Source organism: Leptidea sinapis, chromosome 19 (assembly GCF_905404315.1).
Source record: "Leptidea sinapis chromosome 19, ilLepSina1.1, whole genome shotgun sequence".
Taxonomy (NCBI): domain Eukaryota; kingdom Metazoa; phylum Arthropoda; class Insecta; order Lepidoptera; family Pieridae; genus Leptidea; species Leptidea sinapis.
Window position 1 is genome coordinate 5,079,084 of NC_066283.1, and position 19,592 is coordinate 5,098,675.

Below are 19,592 nucleotides of genomic sequence, written 5' to 3' on the forward strand. Positions count from 1 at the left end.
GTAGCTTGGAAAAACAAATTTAAACTCAAACTTTGGAATTTTAAACTGATTGATGACCTCTAAATAGTATATTATATTTAAGTAATAATAATTATTTACTTTTTCTACATATAGCTTATTTTTATGTTATTGGGAATTTGTCATCAACACAGATATCTCAAAAATGTATGAATATATAGTTCTGTAGACTTTTTTATAGAATAGGAGGACAAACGAGCGTACGGGTCACCTGGTGTTAAGTGATCACCGCCGCCCACACTCTCTTGCAACACCAGAGGAATCACAAGAGCGTTGCCGGAATTTAAGGAAGGTGTACGCGCTTTAGTCTTAGTCTGTGACTAATACTTTTCTAAAGTTAATAAAGTATAAAACGCGGAATGCTTCGAATATGCAATCTCGAGACTGCCCGCCGTAGGTCTTTAGTATCTAGCGTAATGAAAATTTTTATGAGTGGATGTTCAATAGAAGTTTGGTTCTAGAATAACAGACTAATTAAACTAAATCAACTTTAACACTAGTGGAATATTTGTTTAGGTTCTTAATAAGGTAGGCACTGCCTAATTGCCTATAGCCACGGTATGCACGTCCCTGCGCCAAAGCTGCCGCCCGGCTTTGCATATAGCTCTCTTACTGAACAATGCCCTTCCCACCATACAGACAGCATCACCCCATTGCGAGTTATCCCAGGTTTTGCTACGGTCTGGGAAACCTGAACGACCTTGACATTAAAATTCCCTTGGATTGAAAATGCTTACACCAACTTTATCCTATTCTTACTGACACTGCTTTTAGGTCCATGAACGCCGCAAATCGTTTTTGTCGCTTGCGTTGCATATTTCCTTTTTTGGAATTTTATTTTAAAATGTATCGAGCGAATTTAATAAATAAATTCAATAGATTCACTCATTTTCACAAAAAAAGCATTAATTTAATGAAAAATATCTGGAAGTAATATTTTACCTATTTGTTTATTTCTTGAAATGTTTAAAAGTCATTAAAATAATTTTATTACAAGTATATGTAAACTTCGAAGATATTATCTTAATCTTTTCATAATCAGCGAAGACTTTTTCCCCGACCTATAATGTTAATTGTAGTCAGTTTGTCTGTTTTGAATAACCTATTTGACTTTCTTAGTGTACTGATGTACCCAGCTTTTATTCGTTCGTTCGTATGAATGTGTGGGTCAGTTTTTGCAAGCTGAACTGTTATCAATCTCTTATCCTATAGGTTAGAATTTTTACATATTCATTCAATTTAGATTACAATTTTCATGATAGGAAAATGAACTCAAGGTGTAACTCTTTTAATTATACAGTGCTTTAATTTATGTTTTCTTTTATAGGTGCAGAAGATGGAGTAGATGACGAGGCAGACAAAGAGGAAGCCACTGACCAAGAAGAAGTGGATGACCAAGAAGACGCAGATGATCTAGGAGAAGAAGAAGAACTTAGAAAACCAGTTAATAACAATGTCGCTAACATTTTAGCCCGTCTACAGTCTTCTGGAGCACTCATTAGAAAACCTAAACAAGAAAATCATTGCTTCACTTGCAAAGAGGATTTTAACAATTGGGAAGACTTAGAACATCACTTAATACAACAACACGTTTCTATACCGTCAATTATATTAGAAAAACTGCCGTCCGACGACGAAGAGACGCCTCCTTCGGGAGATGAAAATTGGTCAGACGAAGATGAAAGGGAAGTCCCACCGCCAAAAACTCCCAAAAAGGTAGACATCTCACAAATCATGAAAAACTCGGGGCTTTCAATTAAAAAATCAAACGATTCAAATAATCCGACATCGGCGTTGAATAAATTAAGTGGCTTGGGATTCACAATCAAAAAGAATACAACGCCAATTAAAAAAGAAAACAATGAAGATGACCCAGATAAATCTAATGTTATAAAAAAACTAGGTAATTTAGGTGGTATTAAGCTAAAATTAAAGTCAGATGGTAGTAATACTAATACATTTAAAGTAGTGAATGGTCTCAAAGATTTTAGAACTTCCGATGAGGAAGATGTAGATAGTGATCGCGATGAAGAAAAAGAACAAGATGAAGACGACAAAGATGATGGCGATGAGCAAAGTGGTTCTGAGGATATAAGTCAAAATAAATCTAATAGTAGAAAGCCATCAGAAAGTGATTGCTCTGATGATAGTAGTATAAGTAAGATTAATCGAAGTATACCAAAATTACCACAGGGAATTGTCCTTAAACCTAAAAATAATGCTGGCAGTAGAGCTAAGACGCCCGTTAAAACAAAGCCCGGTAACGTAAAAGAAGAAAATTGTACAATAGAAAGACCAGTTATTAAACAGATACCAAAACGAATTTCGAATCATGCTACACCCAGACAGAGCAGAGAGTCACCGAAAATTACAGAACTTCCATCATCAAGAAAGAATTCCGAATCCAGTACGCCGGAACGGCGAGTGTCACATGAAACGCCTACAGAAAATGTAACAATCAAAAAAGAGGTTGAAGATAGTAGTGCAACAACAGCCTCTGTTGCGCCCTTATTTTCAAACCAAATTAAAACCGAACGGACATCACCCCCCCTACCAGACAGTTCATCAACACCCATTTTGGCGACTATAAAGACAGAAGTGGATGCCCCTCCTACACAAACCACAGTCAGCGCTGCCACTACAACACCGCTATTACCTGTAACAAAAGTAGAAAATGCGCCAATGGCAATTATAGAAATTAATGGTGACTCAAATGATGAGGATGATGATGATTGCTGTGTGGTGTCGACAACTCCGGCTCCAGACATAAAACCGAAAATAGAAGAAATCGTACCAAAGATAGAAACTGTGCCCATACCAACTTACACTTCAACTCAATCATATTCTACTCCTACTTTCTCAACCTCATCAAGTAACTACTCTTCGGCACAAAGTGTAACATCATCGCGATTTTCATCTATGCCTTCAACAGAAAAACAACACAACTTTAATTGGAACGCGCCTGACTCAAAACCAATTACAGATCATTTGTATGAAAAAAGTGCTGATGAAATTTTCGAAAGTCTTCTGTCATCATCAAGCAAAAAAGAGAACTTAATGTCTGATGTGAGTGAATACATATCATTGGATAAATTGGGCCCACAGCATTCATGTGAGGTTTGCAACACGCGTTTCACTGACATATCGCTATTGGAAGATCATAGAAGAATGACGGGTCATTCGCAAAGCTTAATTCCACATTCTAATCCTACAAGTACACTTTTACCATACACTCCATCATCAAATATTCTTTCCAGTTTACTACCAGTAAAACAACTGGCAGAACAAGTCGGGAAATTATCAAATATAGGAAGTGGACCGGGATACACTCACCAACAAAATGTTATGATCAATATCCAGGCATATCCAGGGACAGCAACAGGGGGTGTAATGATGCCACCTCAAGCTCCTTATAACAACTATCAAGGACAAAATATGCACGGGAATTATTCGCAACCAGGCATGTATCCAAATATGTCATCACAATACCAAGGTGGCGCTAACTACATGGGGTCTGGCATGCCCAATTATCCGAACCAGTATCAACAACCTCCAAATTCACCTTACTCAAGTACAATGCCACCAAGTTCGTACCCGTCAGCTCCAGCGTATTCAACACCGTCTCCTCTTCAAAGCATGCAGCAATCAGTTTATGGACAGTCATCAACTGGAATGATGAATCAACCGGGAACAATGGGCCTTCCAGGAGCATCTCCTAATCAACAATACCCTCCCGTATCAAGCCCAGCTGGGCTAATGAAACCTCCTGGTAATATTAAAATTCAGAATGTTCAAACCTTCCCAGCAGGTCAAGTAGTCGGTCAACCTGGAAAAGATTCGGGACCAATGAATACTACTGGACAGCCCCCAGCTTCTCAAATGCATCCCCCTACTCAAATAAGAATGGCTTCTGGAGTGAGTCCATCAGGACCTCGACCGCGAATGCCCTCTATTAGAGGTCAGAGACCTACAATTAGACCAGGAACTCAAATCCAGGGACAAGTGAGAGGTAAAATTGGTGCTCGTATGCCTATAAAACGGCCTGGAGGCCCGACTCAAGGACCAGGACTAAAAAGACGACCTGACATGCTGCTTCCTGGAAAACATGATAACGAAGATTGCCAGGTTATGGCGATGCAAAAACAAAGGGACGGTCTGCCAATGATTCAAAGTGTTCAAGGCGCAAAAGACAAACTGGGCAGTCAAATATCGGTAACGAAGAAGCCAGTAAACAAAATGGCGAATGCAATGGCCAATGTCCTGGCGTCTCGGGGAATAAGCATTATGCAAAAGCAAAAGAGTCGGACACCGTCTCCTGAAAGGCCACTCCCTCACTTACCAAATCTTGGGTCGGGTGTCAGTATTAAACATACCTCGAAGTCCAGCAACTTCTCAATCCCTGAAACTAAAGTGGGCGGTGGTATGTTATCTTGTAAATATTGTAAAAAGATGTTTATGAACCAATCGTCTCTGCAAGCACACATCACGAATGCTCATCCTCAGAGTAAAGTGCCAATCTTCAAATGCGATGAATGCCCGGCATCATACCCCAAGTCGTTACAACTTCAGCACCATAAAAGGGTCTTTCATAACGTGAGTGGGGCAAATAGAGAATTAGGATTGCCTGTCGTTGATTTGTCACAAACAGATAATCTGAAGCGGCTCAGCAATTTAGGCATTTACAGTTTTATACCGTTGGCGAATCGGGAACAAGCTAATGGATGTTTTGGTATTCCAGTGTTGTCAGTTCATAACATGCAAGGTGGTTTAACTTCTAGTTTGCAGGCTCTTGGTGCTGACGGCCTATTAAGTTTAGGGCCTTTAAAAGCCTTACCGAATTCTTAAATATGCCGTACTTGTGTTTAACAATAACGGGACTCATTAACAATTTTGTGATTCGTTCGCTGAACTGAAATTATTATTTGAACGGAAGTATGAAACTGAATATAAATTTATTGTTATTTATTTCGTAATAAATGCGCAATAGTGACAAATAAAACTCACTTAAATCGTTATGTGTGTGTTAAATTTCGCGTTTCATAATTTAGTATTAAAAAATTGTAATATGGCCTTTATGTTTACATTTAAATCTCATTTTTTGTGCACAAATGTAGAAACACAAAATAGCAGGTATTTGTAAATACCATACAACCGAAGTGAAAATTTTATCAAGTCAAGATTATAATATGGAATTATTTTTTCTTACGTATATTTATAAGTAATATTTATTATTGTGTATAAATTACTCAGATTAATAACGCTGACTGATAGCGCTCCTTAAAGGCTATTTTTCACTGGGAAACCACTGTGGCGCAACCAGTCGCCGCTACCAACAAAATGTATATATATATATATATATATATATATATATATATAGAGAATTATTCACCTGGTATCCATATGGTTGCGCAACCAATTTTGTGGCGCGACCAGCTCGAACGCGTCATGATTCTGGTGTCTAGTTTGGTAGGACGTGGTGTCCAGGTGAAATCTAGCCCCAACTGACATGAACTTAGCCCGAACGAGTGTTACATAGTCAACTACACAGTCACATTCAATATTTTGTTCTGTAAGTAATTAGTTTTCCTCAATATGATTTTATATCAAGACATAAGTTAATTATATCTGAGATATTGCGGGAGTTCATTGTAAAACTTTAGTGCAAACAAGTCGCTATCGAGATTACGGTAAATCAGTGACACTTTATGTCAAAAGGAGTTGATATGTTAACTGCAATATTTTCGAACCGAACTACCAATAGCATACTTGCTGCGCGATGCCTTTTTCCGCCGTCCAGCCGTTCCGCCTAACAAATAAACTTGGTATAATATTATAACTGAGAATAAACAGAGAATATGCAAAATGTTTACAAATAGACATCTTGGTTATGATTGGTCTAGAGTCCATAGGTTCTCAACGTGGGCGTTTGTGACTTTCGGGGGGGCAGTAGAAGACCCAGAGAAAATTAGGGGGCATTGAGATGGCGCAGATGGGGCGTGGGTAGATTAAAAAATATATTGTAAAAAGGCAAAAAAATACACGACATTACTCTAGAAAAAAACATATTCTCAAAGTGGGAGGTGAGCAAAATAAGATTGAGAGACGTATAACGTTTCCCGCGCTTATTTGCAAGGCTGCTTGACATTCGGTAAACTTCAGAATTATCATTATATTGACAGTGTTGTCAATGATATTGTCAAAATTTTGCATATTCTTGGTTTATTCTCAGTTTCAAATTTATTTGTAAGGCCGTATATGTCTAATGAGACATAACATCCTATAAATCAAAGTGACGAGGGCAATCGCGGTACCGCTCATAATTTAAGGCACTGCATTGTAATGGGCAGAGTAACTAATGCCTTGATCGTATCGTCACGTTTTTCTCATAGGAGCTTCAGAGCATCAAAGGCCGGCTACGCATCTCTTGGCCCCATGGTGTTTCACTCTCCATCGTGTAGTCCGTCAGCCTCTTCAAATAATTTTCAAGGCAATATAATAGTGTGTGTGTGGACAAGGCCTAATATATACATATCACACACACACACGCCTTTTCCCTGTAGGGGTAGATAAAAGATAACAGATCGCCAATTGCACCTATCCTTACAAACCTTTCCGTTTGTCTACATTCATTACTATTTTTCATACATGTTTTCAAAACGTCCCCATGGTACACGAATCTCCTTCGAGGTCTCCCGCGACCGCCTTGCCCACACACACTTATTGATTAGCAATTCTTTCTTCACTCATACCCTCTACATATATTAGAAACGTGTTTATTGTAGTCTTGTATGATTTACCACACTCTCATACGCGTTGTTTGCATTATAGATTCAACCTTTGTACATAATAAATATCTTTTTATTGTACATAAAAACAAGATTTGCTTCGGGGTGCTCAGTACACCGCAATGGTGATATAGTCCATTGATAGATACGTAATATTTGTTTGTTCATATATAGTGCATTAGGGTAAGTCCGGATAATTCAGTCTTTTTTGAAAAGCAAAAAAAAGACGTTTCGTGGTATGTTGCCAGCAAAAAAAGTTAGTAAGTTTAAGTTATCCGGACTTAGACTATCCAATCGTACCCCTGATGCACCGTACGTTTTATGTAAAGCAAGCTCAAGGGGTCGTATCGAAAATAATGATGTAACAAAAAAATGTACGAGTAATAATTATTAAGATTTGTGCAATTGTAGATATAATATAATACTTGGAAATAAACACATACATCTCTTGTGACTTATAAATGCACAATTCTGTTTGTTCAAGAGCGAGTAGAACTCGCAATACAGAGACCATATTAGAAATTATTTATCACACTTATAGTATACAAACAGCATAAATGAATGCTAGATTATTGCATATTTTTTTATTTAAACAATAAAATTTTCCCCTAATATGAATTCACGAATTGGCATCGTGAGATAAATGGTAAAGTTTGAACCATAGACTAATGAAAAAAACAGACGGACAAGTAACAGGAAGCCCGTCGCACTCCATCGCTAGCGAAGAAAAGGCTCTGAATCGCGATAATAGAAAAATATCAAAACTGCTTATAAATAAATGCGTTGTAAATGTTATATTAGTAATTATTACAATAACATGAAAGATGTAATTCCATTAAAACTGGAACACTAGATTTTCTTTTACCTCTGATTGTTTGACAACTGCGATTTATGTTCAATCTTTTTCATTAGTCTGCGGTTTGAAAACGTTTTGTAAGAATGCGTTGAAGCCATGAGCCTTCAAAATACACTTTTGCGTTCCTTTGTGAGCAAAATTGTGGGTTACATGAGCGAGAAAGACATGATAAAGTCGTAGTCCCACTTTACGTCCCATTTTGATCTTACCATTATTGGATTCAGCCTCAAAAATGTAGTAAACGTTAAAAGAATGTTATAATTTGTGCAATAATAAAAAAATTAATAGAATCGACTTAAATGCTTTTTTCCAATTTATGTTTATTGGGGTCGAGGAAAGAGCGAGAAAAAAATTTTTACACAATCAAACAACTTATTTTAATAAATGTAGTATTTCATAACATTATGTTTTCATTTTTATTGTAACTACTAATACAAACTAAAGTGTAACATTATATTGGAGAGAGAAATATAAATAAAATAGCAGCGTTCCTAAAGATGAACGATATTTTTTTATGATATAAAGTATATTTTCAACAAATGCACTGTAAAAATCATTGTTAAATAAGCTAGATGTAGGATAATATAATGAGGTGTGTAATATTATTAGGGTTAAGCATATTGTGATTTAAGTATGTAAATACTTATTAAGGTACTTGATTAAATAGTCGTTAAATTCTCTGTGGTTATGCAAAATTTTGACAGATCTGTGAAAAGAGCAGGTGTGGACTAAAAAAAATATTTTAAAACCTAAAGGGGATGTTTCTGGTAATTACCAGATCCCTGTAGTTTTCAAAGCAATTACGTAAGATTTGAACATTTTTGTTTTTAATTAATATACTGGTTAAATCATGTGTTTCAAGCTGATGACCTTGTTGGCAATGCACGAACACTAAAGCAATAAACCTGGCCTGTTTTTATCGGTTGTCTAGCAGAGAGGCTCTATCTAAGTGCATAAATTATCTAGGCCTTATTGAAGACGATGTTTGAAATGAATATATTTTTTGTGGTTTCCAAGTTCTCTCGTCTGCTAGCAATATGAAGCATGGCTTGTAATGATAAAGAATAAATTCGCATCTACTGCCAAAAATCGCGCGAATAAGTTACTTTTTATTTTTTCATAGAACTAATTCAAAATTACTTAGCATTGAAGCCATAATAAAAGAGTATTATAAGAAAAATAATTTTTGTACTTGTCGCTTTTGTAAGTAACCAAATGGTTTTTCTTAGATCTGTAATAATATCTAATAACTTTTATACAAATATTTGGTAAAATGGCTGTTTTCTTTTTTCAAGGAGGAATCACTTCGAATATGGAATACACTAGTTAAATAGTATTTAAAATAATGATGTATAATGTAGTTGTAAGGTATATTATAGAAAATAAACTCCTAAACGTTTTTTTTTTTGGAAATTGTGAATGATTTGTATAATCTATGTTATTTTGTGAAGAGATATATTTTTGAGTTTATTTGATTTGATCATAAGCAAGTTTGTGGTGAATAAAGAAATGTAATAAATGATTTGAACTATGTGCACGTTATAATTTTTAAGTCCGTTTAAAAACCTAGATTAGAAAATTAAAAATCTATTCAAGTATTTTTATTCAAAATAAGGATGTGACTTCACTTATTGAAAGTCAAAACTACCACCCATTCCAAAACGAATGCCTCAGGCCTGAGAAGAATGGGCGCAACAGACTCCGGCGGCCTTTTTTTTCATCGAAAAAATGTATTTACAAAGTAATATTGTACAATTACACTTATTATTTAATAGCCTGAGGGCGGTATGTTATAGTAACCTTTACCACACAAACGTTTTTTAAAAAATATTTTGAATAACGTAATACTTTTGTTTTGAACATTTTCTGGGATCTTGTTGTAAGAGCATATACATCGCCCCATAAAAGTCTTACTAACTCGACTTAGCCGACTAGTAGGCATTATAAGTTTAATGTCTGTTCCTGGAGTTAACATTATGGTTATGACAGTTTCTAGCAAATTCAAATTCACTTGTGTCTATGAACATACATTATCAACATTAAATTGAGAAGCAACAGTCAAGATGTTAATTTCTTTGAATTTTGCTTTCAATGATTCTGTAGGACCTAGGTTATAAATAGCCCCCTTCTGCACCACAAATATTGTATTAATATCGGCAGCGTTGCCCCATAGCAATATGCCATAGGACATAATATGCCGCGTATGTTACAGAACTAAGTCTGTTTGCCAATCCTTCAATATGGGAGCCCCATAGTAATTGAACCACAGAGTAATGCCAAGAAACATAGCAGATTCCACCGGTTTTATCACCTCTCCATAATTTTTTCCATTGTATCCAGCAGCATAGCGAAATTTGAAAAAAGCGATTGATAGATTATCAGAAGAAGACTATAACCTTGTAGAAAACGGATATTACTGAAATCCACTACGTTGTATGCAACTGTTCGATTGCAAACTTAGCCGGATTCTACTTCGTCGCATATTGTAATTACTATTTCAAATTTATGTCAAATCCCACTGCATGTTTCATACTAAACTAAATTTCAATTTTCTCTTTCTTATCCAGGGTCAAATATTTTGGACAGGTCATAAATCATTACTCATTTTCCAATAAGCCCTTATATCATGTTGACAGCAAAAATTATTACCTAACAATCTTTATATTGTCATGGTTATTTAAAATTTCGCAATACAATTGGTAATTTTTTTGGGATCCTGTAGTAGAAGAAAAAACTTCGCAAAACAAAACAAGGTGTAATACAAAAATCGTTTATTTCAAAAGTTATACAAGGAGTAATACATAAACGTTTACACGGAGTAATATAAAAAACTTTTATTTCAAAGTTTTACAAGGAGTAATATAAAAAAACTTTCATTTCAAAGTTTGACAGAAGTCCTCGTACATACAAAACGTAAGACCGCCTACAATTCTATTGCTCGGCACATACTTGCGGATTTCATTATCCGACCAGAACTTAATGTGTTCTTCACAAACAGCTATATTCTGCTTTGTATCTTCTAGAATGGCCATATTGTTTGCGACAGCCTTCTTAATCAAGTCTTCGTTACGATCTTGCGTTTCGATTTTCTTTTGGAGGTCTGGAAATTATTTTGATGAGATTAAAACTTTTATTTCATGCACTATGAACTTGCTTGTGGGATATTTATAGGTCGATGGTGATGGTGAGTGAGTGACGGTGATCACTGACCAACAGATTACCCGTAAAGCTCTTTTATCTTCCATAAAAAATTTTATTCAAAAGCAGGGGCGTGCATTCCCTATAGGCAATGCCTACCTTAATAAGAACCTAAATTAATATATGCAACTAGTGTTAAAGTTAATTTAGTTCTGTTATTCTATATTCCATTTTTGTATTGAACTATTTATATAACTATTTTATTATTATATCTAGCCGTACCCGCCCGCTTAATAAAATCTTATTCATTTTATTACAAATACAATAAAAAATAAGTAGCCATAAACCATCTGGGATAAATTTCGCATCGAATGGTGATAGTTTCATGTCGATACGATCAGTGGTTTAGGCTTGAAAGAGCCTCAAACAAAGACCATTTTCATTATATTATATAGCTATATAACTATTGGGTGGGCCAGTAAGTTTTAGCTTCCGCCAAATACCTAGTAAAAACTTTTGATAGGCAAATCTATAAGATAGGTACAAGGTTATTCAATAGCCTGATCATTCTTAACAGGAAAGGAGTTAAACGAATTATGAAGCTTATAAAAAGGGCGATCTATTTCTTATATTATCGTGTAAGTGCATTATGGTTATGATAGAGGCATTTAGAGAGATAGAGACAACCACAAAATTGAGATTTTTTTATGAAAATAAGGGACGAGACGAGCAAGGCGTTCAGCCGATGTTGATTGATACGCCCTGCCCATTACAATGCAGTGCCACCCTGGATTCTTGAAAAACCCAACAATTCTGAGCAGCACTATAATTGCGCTCGTCACCTTGAGACATAAGATGTTAAGTCTCGTTTGCCCAGCTACTAGCTACGACGCCCTACAGACCGAAACAGTAATACACATTTCTGCTTCACCGCAGAAATAGGCGCTATAAATTATTAAGTAAGTACTTGTATATAGAGCTGTGACGACCCTAGGAAAGAAACGCAAGTTCTTCTGGTGTTCGAAGAGTATGAGGGGCGAATATTATTTTGGACCAAATAACCAGAACACCATTTATTATCTACATACATTTTAAAGTAAAATGTTAACAGAACTCACTTAACTTATTTAATAATACGGCTTTACTCACGAATTATCGGTGTGGGTACCGACTAGTTTCGGACCATTCGGAGACGGTATTCAATATCACTAAAACCACCAAAATACTACTTGTAAGGGCTCTCATGTTCCCCATATTCCTCTACGCTGCTGAGACATGGACCCTACGAGAAAGTGAGAAGAAAGAGATCAATGCTCTTGTGATGTGGTGCTGGAGAAGAATGCTCGGTATATCGTGGACGGAATTCCGGACCAATTAGTCCATTCTTCGGGAGCTCGGCATCAAACAGAGACTGTCTACTACCGTACAAGCTCGCATTCTCACTTTCTTCGGGCATGTATCGCGACGTGGAAGCGACTCCATAGAACGCTTAATAGTGCAGGGTAAAGTTGAGACCACGAGGCAGGTCCCCTATGAGGTGGACGGACCAAGTGAGGCAAGCTGTCGACGGTACTCTGCATGAATGCACGAGAAGAGCTGCAGTTCGCGACGAGTGGCGTCGCATTGTGAAACAGGCCACTTACCTGGACGTGACGACCACAACCAATCTGACAAGAGTGTAACGCCGAAGAATGAATGAAAAATAACGCTGAAGGACCTCCGAATGGTCCGAAACTAGTCTGGTACCCACACCGATAAAACGTGAGTAAAGCCGTATTAAGAAATAAGTCAACAATGTCTCACGAAAGTATAATTATTTATAAACTCACTTATATTGATTTTTTTAGTGTCCCAAGTTATCGCTTCCCCAAGTTCGGTTAACCGCTGTTTCTCGCTAAAACAATGCATAATCTCCTTCAGGTTGTGTCCTAGCGTGCGAGAGGGACAGAGCATCGGCGTGACCTTACTTTCCATCCATCGCTCCTGTAAGCGACGTTCCAGCGCGCTCACATTTTCATATATCCATATTTTCTTACCACTGGAAGGAAACAAAACAATTATTTTATATTTTACTGACGGTGAATTAATATTGATTTCAGTAGAGGGTTACGTGCTCGAAGTAAAACTAATAGTACAATATCCCACTGCACGATTCTGCGGGTAGGTGTTTTTTTTTTTGATAAAACTAATTTTAAATGAACGTTGAGAGAGTATGCAATGTATTATCGATAGGTTTCCTATAAAAAATGGCCGCAAATACATGTAATTAATTTTAGTATAATTATTCTTCTAATTTTTTTTTAATAAATTTTACGTAATTTTAAAGAAAATAATGTAAAGAATTGAAATTAATTTGGTTGCCAGCTCTCAGTCAGCTGCAACGTTGGTTGCCAGGTGTAAGCAGCACCGCATTTACAGTCACCTTTTTTTCTTAAATTTCAATACAAAATTGAAGCGGTAAATTTACTATTTAGGATAAACCATGGTTTCCACTTGAAAAATGGCCGTAAGGAGAGGTTGCCATGATTTCAATAAACAATTCTCGCTCCAGTTATGCGTGAGTGGTTGACAGCGCTCAGTCAGCCACTTGAATAAAAATTATTTCATTTCGCGCGTGGAAAGTGTAATTTTCCCTTATAAACGCCTATCGTCCACTGATGAAAGTTTACATACATCCAAAGAGGCGTCTCCTAGAGACCTTTTCCGCTACCATCAAACGTTTCACACGTACTCTTTTGGCACTATTTTTCCTTTTCTTAATTATTTAGAGCCAGCCCAAACCAAACTATAATAATATAAGAATATTAAAATAATTTTTCAATATTATCCATTATAAGGCAAACCCCCTTTACGTTTATAAGAAAAAAATTCTTAATGTAGGTTAGAACTCCATTTTACTCTTGCAATTTTACAAGAAGGATTGTGTGGTTTGAACTTTTTTTCACATTATAGGCATTTAACTAAAAATTTTTGGGATTATATTCCAGTAAGGGTATAAAAATCGCTTTATCAATCTTAATTTTAAACTTGGAAAATTGGAATAATAATAAAATAATAAAAACAAAATAGCGTGGAGCACTGGCACAAATGAGTAATAGTCTATACACTACACAGTCAGCTGCTGCGAACTATAGGCGCCGCCCGACCGTCACGCGACATGCAACTTCAGCGCTGATCGTCAGTCGAGCACTAAATGCAGCTATACATCTTTTTTTAATGAAAATAAGTGACGAGACGAGCAGGTTGTTCAGCTGATGGTAATTGATACGCCCTATTCATTACAATGCAGTGCCGCTCAGGATTCTTGAAAATTACTGCTTCAAGGCAGACATAGGCGCCGTTGTGATACCCATAATTTAGCCGGCATCCTGTGCAAAGAAGCCTCCCACTGGTAAAGACATCTTAGAAGCGGGGAAAAGAAAAAAAATCACCCGACGAAGTCGCAGTCGTAGTCACAGTCGCCTTTAGGTTGAGCGTGAGGTGGCGCTTAGGTGAAACCAGGAGCAGGTTCATTAGCGGAGGAACTAGACATCGGGCAACACCGTCAAATGATTGCGCGGTGGGAATCAGACCACTGATCCATTCCACGGGAGACATTCCGTCGGACATCACACAAAAAGTCATCACGCAGTCAGCATTTTTCCGCTAAAGATGTTACTCAAATAATTCAGTCTGTTAAAAACATCCATTCATCACAACCACAGTGCTATAGAACACATTTTTCTAACAGAGATAGTATTTAAAAGATTATGCCAGATTCACGGACTAGTAAAAAAATAAGGACTCCGTGTCACCTTATATAACAGTGTAGCACCAAAACAAGCCGATTAACGTGTCAATACATAGCCCCACGCACACACTTACACTACTACAGGCCGATAGGCGGCTATTATCAGAATTGTCAGCGTCTGTGACAGATCAGTTTGCGTCTCAATAAAATATTTTAAAAATGCCATCGTGCGTTGTGAAAACGTGTAAAAACGATACTATATAAGTATTTGTGGCCATATATGTTTATTTAAGGGAGAAAAAATTGTGTAACTAACAGCCCCCGTAACCACACACAAACTATCATAACGGTGCTTCACTTGCTAATATCACGGCGTGGAGTCCTTCTTTTTTTACTCGTCCGTGGCCAGAATATAACTTGAGACGTTTTAGCAAAAAAAAAAGTGTATGGCTGGGATGAAAGGACCGCAATACATTTCGCCTTGCAGAAATTGTCAGCGTTAAAGCCAGAATTAAATATTGTGCACTTTGGGGAAGTGGCTTTTTAAATTATTAATTTTTCTTTCGTAAATTTCCGTGTTCGCCAAACAACGATCAGATGCTTGAGGACATATTAGGGCGCAGGAGTGGACGAAGCGAAGCTTTCATAGTTTCACTATCCGTGCTAAGCGTCAGATTGTAGCGTTACACGAGAACGTCAGATTTAGTAGCGTTACGCGATATATATATATATATGTATACAATGTGGTATTTCGGTATGAAACAACGGTTTCGAAAACAATTTATTTTAAAAACTATGTTGTTTTTAATACCTTACTGTTATTCTTATTTCTTCACGTAGTAGTTTTATACCACGCCTTATTGCGTTATAGTGTTAGCTCTGAAGTAATTAATCATTATGAAATAAAAAATGGAACGCATGAAAATTATATTTAGTTTCCGCTTCGAAATTTATTATTTAAACATTTTTATCAAGCGAAATAATATTGGGAAGTTTTATTATTTTATGGCAATCCGAGAGATGATTCAATAAATCCAAAATAATGTGAAGCGTCATAGTCTACCCATATACCCAGTGTCGTAACGCAATACAGAACAACTTAAGGTTTCTTATGATATGACCCTTATGATGACGAAAAGATCACACTTCGCCCGTCACCTTAAGACTACACAATACTCGAATAACATTATACATATAACATAAGTAAAAATAATCATTGTTCAATACTTAGTCACTCATTTATACGTCTAGATAGACTATGACAGCGGTGAAAACGTCGTAAACGTAGTTTACTACTAACTAACATTATTTTGAGCAATTCACGCACACTAACACAAAGTGTCATACAAATCGCGAGTGTATGACGTAGCTTGTCACGCACACTAAACTAATATTCCTGGCCTGTTTTCATCGGTTGTCTAGCAGCAAGAGAATCTATCCAATCGTATAAATTATCTAAGGTTCAATACTTACTCTTATTATTTTTATCTAAACCCATGCTTTAAATCCTCTATTAAAGATTCTAAAACAGCTTATTGCCAACATTAAAACACACAATGTCCTAATAGCCATTACATCATCCAAACGAGTGTTGTAATGAAATTCAGTACAACATTACAACACTCGTTTGATGTTATGGTTACTAGGATTGGCTTTTGTTAATGTTAGCAGTAAGCTAACTGTTTCAGAATATTTTATAGAGGATTCGTATTATGGGAGTAGATAAAGTCTTATACGTGTTACGAAATTCAAAATAATTGTTATAAATCGTTTGTGTGGTAAACGTTGTTATAACATAAATGATTTCCATTATGACACCACAGACTCGGAATGGAGCGAAAGAACCTGAAAGACTATTTAATTATAAATTAAAGTGAACGATACTACATGTATTCTAACAAAATTATGAAGAAGAAAAAAATCCGTTGAGTTTCTGGCGCCCGTTCTTCTCAGGTCTGAGGCATAACTATTTCGAATGGGTGGTAGTTTATGACGTTCAATAAATTATTTAAAATCCTATTTTGAACAAATATATTTGAATTTATGCATACTTGGGCTTCGCAAATGCATTTTCAGAGCAATTGTTTTTTTTTATTTATAAAAATAAGGGACGAGAGCAGGACGTTCAGCTGAAGGTAATTGATACGCCCTGCCCATTTCACACATTGCCGCTCAGGATTCTTGAAAAACCCCAAAAATTCTGAGCGGCAGTACAACTGCGCTCACCTTGAGACGAGATGTTAAGTCTCATTTGCCCAGTAATTTCACTAGCTACGGCGCCATTCAGACCGAAACACAGTAACGCTTACACATTACTGCTTAACGGCAGGAATAGCCGCCGGTGTTTGTAAAAAGTTGTATTTTTGTGTACACACATACTTGTACCTTTAGAAATTATAGAAACAACAAAACTCACTATTAAATTAATAATAAATACTAAAATACAGTCCACGACTGGTTTCTACATACCGTCCAAACAAAATCTTCCTGTTTTTTTCAATGCTGAAGTTCTTTAGATAAAACTTCAACTCGTCTGTAAGCCGTATGGCGTTTTCTGTAAAATGGGTGTAAATGTATAAGGTATCTAAGGTTGTCTCATCATGTAGGTACTTATTCTTAGTCTGGCCATAAATATAGTTACCATTAAAAATAATCAAAATTTTTTATTTGAATTTGGAATCTGTCATTTTTATATGATTGTTCATTGAGTTTTCTCATTTAATTGTACAATATTTTGCGATATTAAAATGCAGTGAGGTGATAAAGAGAACCAAATCGCTGTGATTGCATTACACAAAGTAGGTATAAAGCCAAATGCAATTTTTAAAACTCTCCATATGCTTGGTATTAGTAAAATGTTTGTGTACCTTTTAATAGATACAATGAGACCTCCTCTGTTTGTGACAGAAAAAGATCTGGCCGTCCACGTAGTGTTCGTACGAAAAAGGTGGGCAAAGCAGTAAGGTTAAGAATTCGAAGAAATCTTGTCCGAAAGCAAAAGATTTACCTTATCTCGGGAGATGAAGATAGCACCTAGAACCATGTCGCGTATTTTAAAAGATGACTTAGGACTTGCAGCCTATAAGAGACGTACTGGTCATTTCTTAACTGATAATTTAAATAAGAATAGCATGGTAAAATCGAAACAACTACTGAAGCGGTAGGTACGCAAAGGGAGGTCACAGAAAAAAACTGTTTACGAATGGACAATATTTTTACGATTAAACAACATTTTAACAAACAAAATGACCTGACATGTATTTATGCTCAAGGCAGCTGCCCAATTAGTCGACAGAGTGCAACGTGGGCACTATCCGACTTCAGTGACGGTTTGGTGGGTTATTATTTGCAATGAAGGAGTGACTGAGCCATATTTACGTGAAAAAGGTATCAAAACATCGGCACAAGTGTATCAAGATGCCATTCTTGAGAAGGTAGTGAAGCCCCTTAACAACACTATGTTCAATAACCAAGAATGGTCCTTCCAGCAACACACGGCGCCGGGTCTTAAAGCTCGGTCTACGCAGTGCTGGATGGAAACGAACGTTTCGGACTTCATCAGAGCTGAAGAGTTGCCGTCGTCTAGTCCCGATCTTAATCCGCTGGATTATAATTAATAGTCAGTTTTAGAGACTACGGCTTGCTCTAAACGCCATGGAGTACCTAAAACAATTCGTACGATTGGCAGTGAATAATTTTCCCATAGAAAGAGTGCGTGCTTCTATTGATAACTTGCCTCAACGTTTAAAGGACTGTATTGCAGCCAATGAAGACCACTTCGAATAAGCTTTTTATATTTTTAATTGTTTTATATTTATGTATTTAACTAAGACACTGTAAAAGTAATAAATGTTATTTGCATAAATTTTTTTTTCTTTGTTTCAGTATTTATGGCAAGACTAGGTATATACACACTCAAATTTAATTATTTTATATATTTTTTTATTGTAAACATATTATGAAAACTGTTAGAATTAAAATTTTGAACATATATCGACCAATGAGCTGTAACACAATTGAAGATACTTAACTTTACCGTTAGTTAAAAAATTAACCGTTATACCGTTTTGTATACTCAGGTTCGACTAAGTTAAGGCGCTTTCTCTGCCCGACTAAAATATACTGAAAATAGCAGTAAGAAAAAATATTCCAATAAGTACAATAACAATTTTAATAGCATTTATTTAGGTTTGTGGCCAGTACAAGAAAGAATTGTTTTTTTTTTATAAATCTCACTTTAATACAAAATATTTATCACCAATTAGGCCACTTTTACACTAATTATTCATCCCCAAACTAGGCCACTTTCACACAAATTATTTAGCCCCAAACTAGGCCATCCTCGTGTAAATTATTAATCCCCAAATTAGACCACTTACACTTACTTATAAATTATTTTGCTTATATTTTCCCATGAGTGTAATATACATTTCCAGTCTATAAACTAACCTAAGTCACAGATGTAGCCCCGATGATTGTATAACTAAAGTCACAGTGGGCAGGTCACAGCTGGAAGAACAGATAACCGTTGGGGCAGTAAGATCCTTGAATGGCGACCACGTTCCCAAGTGAAGACGCAGTGTTGTCAGGCCCCCCACAAGATGGACCAATGATCTGGTCAAGATCACTGGAATAGGTTGGATAAGGGCATCGCAGGACCGATAGTCTTGGAGATCTTTGAGGGAGGCCTTTGTCCAGCATTCTTTCGGTTGAAATGATGACGATAGAACGCCTTGTCATTCAGGGTAACGTGCGTAATAGTTATTTATGCAACTGTTGTGTAATAAGGGGTATTAAAACACGAATGTGGATTTATCTCACGAGGCGAAGCCGAGTGTGATAATAGTATCACATGAGTGTTTTAATACCTAATTATCAACAGTTGCATACAAGACTTTATCTACACCCAGGATATGAATCCTCTAAAAGATTCTGAAACTGTTAGCTTACTGCTAACATTAAAACAGCCAGTGCTAGTAGTAACCTAATATCATCCATTACTGATTATATACAAATAAACAGTAATGGTGAAAGAATTATTTATTTTAGTAGTATATTACATTTT

The 19,592-nt window shown here is 36.3% G+C and overlaps 2 protein-coding genes across 8 annotated transcripts in view; one reads left to right on the forward strand and one right to left on the reverse strand.

Moving 5' to 3' along the window:
* The window catches only part of LOC126969975 (uncharacterized), a 41,449-nt gene extending 32,259 nt beyond the window's left edge, over positions 1-9,190 (forward strand). Inside the window, exon 3 of the mRNA XM_050815620.1 lies at positions 1,346-9,190. Coding sequence (XP_050671577.1) covers positions 1,346-4,863 — 3,518 coding nt within the window. The 3' untranslated portion in view covers positions 4,864-9,190. The remainder of the gene's footprint in view (positions 1-1,345) is intronic.
* A 1,225-nt stretch (positions 9,191-10,415) lies between these two features.
* LOC126969982 (uncharacterized) overlaps positions 10,416-19,592 on the reverse strand; it is a 42,056-nt gene continuing 32,879 nt past the window's right edge. For 4 of the 7 annotated variants that reach the window (XM_050815637.1, XM_050815632.1, XM_050815634.1 and 1 more), the window contains exons 12-14: positions 16,997-17,081; positions 12,627-12,835; positions 10,416-10,759 (exon numbers count right to left, since the gene is read on the reverse strand). In XM_050815637.1, coding sequence (XP_050671594.1) covers positions 10,533-10,759; positions 12,627-12,835; positions 16,997-17,081 — 521 coding nt within the window. In that variant the 3' untranslated portion in view covers positions 10,416-10,532. Of the gene's footprint in view, positions 10,760-12,626; positions 12,836-14,291; positions 14,443-16,996; positions 17,082-17,166; positions 18,191-19,592 lie in introns of those variants that run through there. The other 3 variants (XM_050815633.1, XM_050815638.1, XM_050815639.1) reach the window with 3 other exon arrangements.